Here is a 7,160-nt window from a genome sequence, read left to right on the forward strand (position 1 = left end):
TTTTCTACCGCTTGTCCCTTTTTGGGGCCGCGGGGGGGGGGTTGTTTATTTTCATAGTATTTTTAGAATGTGCCTTGGGCCTTTAAAACATTAGCTGTGGGCCGCAAATGGCCTCCGGGGCACACTTTTGCCACCCCTGCTATAGATAATAAAAAATTAAATCTGATAAATCTATGGATAAAAAGCAGAGCCTGGCGACGCATGCGCGTTTATCATAACTCTCTCTCTCTCTCTGTCTCTGCCCCTCCCTCACGAATTCTGCTGCTTGCGCACACATTCACAATTTGTTTTGTTTTTAACCCCTTCTTAACCCTGAACGTACATTGAAAATACAGGCAACCCTAACTCAAAATGCCGGACATTTGAGGCATTTAAAAAACTCCGCCCGGACAGCCCCGCAAAAGAGGACGTATGGTCAGTCTAGTACACGTATGTACTTGTCGCTAAGCAGAATTCCCAAGGCTCGATCATAACGGACTATGAAAAATGTTTGTTAAGGACACAGAAATGACCCAAAGACAGCGTTAGGGGTTATGAGAACATTGTATTTATACATTTTGATTTACAATAGAAATTATACTCTGTATTTATTATAAAATAGATATTGAAGTGAATTATATAGCACTTTTCTCTAGTGACTCAAAGTGCTTTATATAGTGAAACCCAATATCTACGTTACATTTAAACCAGTGTGGGTGGCACTGGGAGCAGGTGGGTAAAGTGTCTTGCCCAAGAACACAACAGCAGTGACTAGGATGGCGGAAGCGGGGATCGAACCTGCAACCCTCAAGTTGCTGGCACGGCTACTCTACCAACCGAGCTATACCGCCCCTATATATATATATATATTGAAAAGAAAGACAGTGGCGCCAACTGAGTTGTCAAGACAAGACAAAAGAATAAACATCATGTCCATGAAGTGGTCGAGCAAGTGTCCTAACAGTCGTCATTCTGCATCATCATCAAAAAGAAGGCGCACACGTTGGCCAAGGAGCTGCTGCAGTACTCCTCCGCCCGCCTCCTGGTCTCAGGGCAGGGCGTGGGTAGGAGCGGGGCGGAGGGCGGGAGATCCATACCTCCGGACTGTGCGCCGATGACAGAGCTCCCGATGTCCAGCTTGAAGTGAGCGTCGCGGGGAGCTCGCTTGCACATGCTCGCCCTCACCTGCGCATTCTCATCCTTGCACATGTCCGCCCCGAGCTTCTTGAAGGAGCGCCCCATCTGCCTCCAGAAGCCCTTGGGGTCGGAGCGGTAGGCCGGGCAGATCTGCGGCTTGCCGTCGTAGGCGCACTCCATGTCGGTCTCCCCGCCTTGGACACGCGCCACAGGGTCCTCGCACTTCACCGACACCCTCACAGAGTCTGGGTCGCTCTCCCGGGCCACCCAGGTGCAGTTCATGGTGCCCTGGAGGTGGAACCTCCCCCCGCCGGCCACCGACGGAGATGCCCCAGGGCCGTGTCTCTTGACCCCGGAGGCCAGAACCAGGAGGTACATGAGCGTCAGCAGAGTCTTCAGCATTTTCGGCAGCAAATGGACGACTATGAAGACAATCAGCAGGGCGTCCCAGCCAGGTCCAATGTTGTGGTCCGCAGATGGGCTCGCACGCTGCTTTTCATAGCTGCCGCACGCCCACGTATGACTCAACAACCAGCACACACGCACTTTCCCGCTACTCCACTATTTTTTTAAAGATGAAAGCATGGAGAGCACAAGGGGGCGTGGCTTTGCGGGGGCATGAGCGGACAAAGAACCCGGGAGGTTCTGTGTGTGGGAAGTTGCACTCTTCTTCACTCATGAGTCACAGCGGGACATGTTCCTGCATGTTGACATGATCATGCCTCCAAATGTCAAACTGTTGTACTGTAGTAATGTGCTGCAGTAAACCTGTCAGCACTCAACAGCAGATCTGGGCAAACTAAGGCCCGGGGGCCACATGCGGCCCGTTGAGCTTTTCAATCTGGCCCGCCGGACATTCCCAAATAATTTTTTTAGATCTTTAAGATGGAAACTGTAGCTGCCATGTTTTCAAATGACCGTAAGTCTTCAACTATACCAGGGGTCGGCAACCCGCGGCTCTAGAGCCGCATGCGGCTCTTTAGCGCCGCCCTAGTGGCTCTCTGGAGCTTTTTCAAAAATGTATGAAAAATGGAAGAAGATGAGGGGAAAAAATATATATTTTTTGTTTTAATATGGTTTCTGTAGGAGGATAAACATGACACAAATCTCCCTAATTGTTATAATGCACACTGTTTATATTAAACATGCTTCACTGATTCGAGAATTTGGCGAGCGCCATTTTGTCCTACTAATTTTGGCGGTCCTTGAACTCACCATAGTTTTTTTACATGTATAACTTTCTCCGACTTTCTAGGACGTGTTTTATGCCACTTCTTTTTCTGTCTCATTTTGTCCACCAAACTTTTAATGTTGTGCGTGAATGCACAAAGGTGAGTTTTGTTGATATTATTGACTTGTGTGGAGTGCTAATCAGATATATTTGGTCACTCCATGACTGCAAGCTAATCGATGCTAACATGCTATTTAGGCTAGCTATATATGTACATATTGCGTCATTATGCCTCATTTGTAGGTATATTTGAGGCCATTTAGTTTCCTTTAGGTCCTCTTAATTCAATTTATATCTCATGACACACTATATGTATGTAATATAGCTTTTAATTTTTTGTGGCTCCAGACAGATTTGTTTTTGTATTTTTGGTCCAATATGGCTCCTTCATCATTTTGGGTTGCCGACCCCTGAACTATACAAAGTATTTCAATGGTTGGAATCTGCGCTTTTGCATGATATACTAGTTACTATGGTAATCTAATTAGTTATTGTGGTCATCTGATTAGTTTCTATGGTAATGTAAGCCACGAGGCACCAAGCAGTGTGGGTGGGGAGCGTTTCCACAGAGTGTTTCTAAAGCCTGAGACGTGGAAGGAGATTTTTACAACAAAGTTCAGCAATAAAAGTGATATTATATCAGATTGTAGGTGGGTTTTTTTTACTCTTCACGTTCATATTTCGCCGTGTTTGTTGCATTTTCGTTGTGTTTCGCTTGATTGTAAATAATGTAGATCGAAAAGGGGTGTGAGAAGTAAAAGAGGATCAACGTTCATATGTTGTCAGTATTCAGTGTTTTATGCTTCATAGTTAATATTGTAAATCCCACATTATTGTCATGTACTTTGCTTTCTGGGTGTCTCATTCAGTAGAAAATGAAAAATTCCTTCCCATTTTTTAAGGCGGTCTGTCATAACGTTTTTAGCATTCAATCAGACATTATTGTGAGGTTTTGTATTAAACACACATACTGTACAGCACATTTTCACAGCTTATGTGTGTGTGTGTGTGTGTGTGTGTGCGTGTGTGCATGCGCATATTTATATATATATATATATATATATATATATATACAGTATATATACAAAGATAGATAGATATACCGGCCCCCAGACACGTTTTTTTCTCTAAATGTGGCCCCCAAGTCAAAATAAATGCCCAGGCCTGCTCAACAGTGTCAACTGTACTGTAGTAATGTGCAGGACAAAGTCCCAGATACAGAAGTTTTGGCTAAAACAGGTCTCTGTAGCATCTTCACCATCCTGATGCAGGCGCAGGTCACTTGGCCCGTATACAAGACAAGAGGCTGCCCAAAAGACTTTTCTACGGCGAGCTGCAGCATGGCCAGCGGTCCCGGGGTGGGCAGAAGAAACGCTTCAAAGATACACTCAAAGCCTCACTGAAAGCGTTTGCCATCAACCCAGACACGTGGGAACAATCCGCAATGGGTCAAGCCACTTGGCGCTCTTCCATCCAGAAAGGCGCCAAGTTGTGCGAAGCAAACAGGACCACCACCGCAGAAAAGAAAAGGCAAGCATGAAAAGCCCGTGCCATCAACCCTCCTGGAGACGTCCCACGCGTCCCATATCCCTTTTGTGTACAGCTCTGGTAATGGGTACATTCGCACCCACCTGCACAAATGTACTTCAAAATGTAACAATCAAAATAAATATTACTTTTTTTTTTGTTTACTAGGGCATGCATATATAATATGCATTAGTTTGACCATTTAAAATCAACGATAATAAAAAGGAGATGCTTGGAAATAGCATAAAAATGCCCCAAAAACTTGGAAAAATGCGATTCATAGCGTTACTTTTTGGTGTAACCATCATGAGCGTTCCGTTCAGGTATATTTCTTTTATATTTTGATAAATCATCATATTTATGTATTACTAAATTTAAATAGGTATTGATCAATCATTAAGCTGTGTGTATTTGATTTCAGTTTGCTTTTGACATCTTATTTAGAATTGTAGTTGGAACTTTTACAACCTTGTGTTGCGCTCATGATGGCATAACCAAACTAGATTTCATTTAATGATCTTATTTTGAATATTTATTCCCTTTTTTTACATTTAGTATATTTAAATATTCATTTATAAACATTGAATACATTTCAAATATCAATAAAATACAATTGCCTTCATCTTATAGGGTAATGTTTAGTTACACCAAGTCATGAGCGTAACACTAAGCTTCATCACTTTGACTTGTAATATCTCTAATTCTGGTGGTGTTTTATGCTTTTTTCTTTTTGGAACATGTACTATAGATATAATACAATAAAGTTCCATATAAAATTATGTTTCTAGCAATACTTTAATTTTGCCTTTGAAAGTAACACTCCAATGTTCATTAGTGGAGCTGTACACTTTTGTACCCGAACCTTTCGTGCCAGGATCGGCCTCGTCAGCCATCTGCGCACGCACAGACAGAGCCAGTCCCAGAAACCCTACGATGACTAGAGTGGTCCTCGTCGACCCGACGGACGAATAAAGAGTAATGTGCTAGAGTAAACCTGTCAACAATCAACGGTGTCAACCGCTATCGAGTGGCTGCAAGCGGTACTGCAAAAAAGTCACTAAATTCAGGTCAAGTCAAATGCTAGTTTTTTAAAACACTTTTTTGGTAGGATTCATTTATCGACAAAAACTTATGAAATTATATTATCGTACGACCAAACATCAGCTTAACACAAGACGATCCATGTGCTCGAGTATCATTCTGTGGAATCCTGTGTCCAAACCAAGAATCAGTTTCTGTTAGGGGTAGGGATGTCTGATAATGGCTTTTTGCCGATATCCGATATTCCGATATTGTCCAACTCTTTAGTTACCGATACAGATATCAACTGATACCGATATCAACCGATACTGATATATACAGTCGTGGAATTAACACATTATTATGCCTAATTTGGACAACCAGGTATAGTGAAGATAAGGTCCTTTTTTTTTTTAAATGTATAAAATAAAATAAGATAAATAAATTAAAAACATTTTCTTGAATAAAAAAGAAAGTAAAACAATATAAAAAACTAGTAATTAATGAAAATGAGTAAAATTAACTGTTAAAGGTTAGTACTATTAGTGGACCAGCAGCACGCACAATCATGTGTGCTTACGGACTGTATCCCTTGCAGACTGTATTGAGATATATATATATATATATAGGAACCAGAATATTAATAACAGAAAGAAACAACCCTTTTGTGTGAATGAGTGTAAGTTTTTTGGGTTGGTGCACTAATTGTATGTGTATCTTGTGTTTTTTATGTTGATTTAATAAAAAGAAGAAAAAAAAAAGAAAAAGAAAAACGATACCGATAATAAAAAAAAAACAGATGCCGATAATTTCCGATATTACACTTTAAAGCATTTATCGGACATCTCTAGTTAGGGGTGTGCCGATTGATCGGCCATCGATCAGTATTAGACAATTTTCATGAAAAACTACGTGATTGACATTGCCGATCAATGCCTTTTATGTTATGGTTACACAGAGGGAGATGACTGCAAAGACACCAGGGAGCAGTAAGGCTCAGTTAGTTAATATATATATATATTAAATATATATATAATAATAATAATAAACAATACTAACTAATAAACTAAACTAAGGAAACAGAGAGTGTCAAAACCCAAGAGTGTGTGTGTGTGTGTGTGTGTGAGGCTATGCGTGTAGTTAGCTGAAGTGTGTGTTACCAAGTGTTGAGAGCGAAGGAACGAGGCAGTCCGTGGGGCAGGCAGGTGGTCCAGGGCAGGAGAGGAGTGACAAGGTCCGTGTCCGGGCGAGGGTCAAGGATCGAGGAAGGCAGTCCAAAGTCCACAGGGGAAAACAACGGGAGAATCACCAAGGGCAAAACTCGGGAGTGCACTGAGGGAAGACAAACAAGGAAGTCAGGCACGGAGGGAAAACGCATAGGGAAAACAGAGAACATCAAGCTAGAGTAGGCTTACGGTACACCATTGAGAAACTAAGTTCCCGCCTGGATCCTTGGGTCCACTGGTCCTTTATACAGCTCCATCTCATCAGGTCCAGGTGCGCTGATTGCTGATCGCCCACAGCCTTGCCGGCAAATGGGCGTGAAGCGGCAGTGGGCGCAAAGATGAGGGCGCATTGGAATACTCCCTGGCCGTGACATTTTAATAGCGATCACAAATGTCGATCCCCCCTGGATGACACTATTTATTTTTAGTTAGCTGGTTGACTAGCTAGCAGCTAATCGTGTATCTCGATACACCTCCAATACAGCAAATAAACTGTATTTCTTAGAATATTAAGTATCATTATCGAGCATCGTTATCAAGTATTAGGATAGTGCTAAACATGTTACCCACCGAGAGCAAACAGGAGCAGGCATGCTAGCTAAGTTAGCTTGAAACAACAGAAGAAATACGAGCTTAGTAAAGTTTAAGAAGTGTAGATGGAAGCAAGTTATTATCAGAAAATTACCAAGAAGGGCAAAAACCAAAGGATTTAAATGAGGAATAGATGGTAGTTTTTTATTTAGTTTAGTTATTTGTTTTGCTCAAACAAGTGTATGCAATCAAATAAATGAAGGAAGTAGTTTAAATATGGTGCTGAACTATATGGTACTCGCCATAAATAAATAGATAATCACTCTCGAAAGATCGGAATTGGCAGCATAAATCCTTTTTTTTTTATTAAGTACAAATTCAAAATCCCACATCTTTGATAAAGCAGGTGAGAACCCTATTGAATACAAGAAAGAAGTAGTGAAGTGAATAATATTTATATAGCGCTTTTCTCTAGAAGCGTTTTACATAGTGAAAGCCAATATCTAAGT

At 41.6% G+C, this 7,160-nt stretch overlaps 1 protein-coding gene across 1 annotated transcript; it reads right to left on the minus strand.

The window, feature by feature from the left end:
- Positions 1–524: 524 nt before the first annotated feature.
- Positions 525–3,307, minus strand: fgfbp1b (fibroblast growth factor binding protein 1b). Its single transcript, XM_061984548.1, has one exon. It carries the CDS (start codon positions 1,516–1,518, stop codon positions 937–939), a length of 582 nt encoding a protein of 193 aa, XP_061840532.1. The 5' UTR covers positions 1,519–3,307; the 3' UTR covers positions 525–936.
- Between the last annotated feature and the right edge of the window lie 3,853 nt (positions 3,308–7,160).

The sequence above is a fragment of the Nerophis lumbriciformis genome, linkage group LG25 (genome assembly GCF_033978685.3).
Source record: "Nerophis lumbriciformis linkage group LG25, RoL_Nlum_v2.1, whole genome shotgun sequence".
Lineage (NCBI taxonomy): Eukaryota > Metazoa > Chordata > Actinopteri > Syngnathiformes > Syngnathidae > Nerophis > Nerophis lumbriciformis.

Bases quoted from the DNA above. Each gene is read 5' to 3' on its own strand.
- fgfbp1b (XM_061984548.1), bottom strand. From the start codon at position 1,518: ATGCTGAAGACTCTGCTGACGCTCATGTACCTCCTGGTTCTGGCCTCC.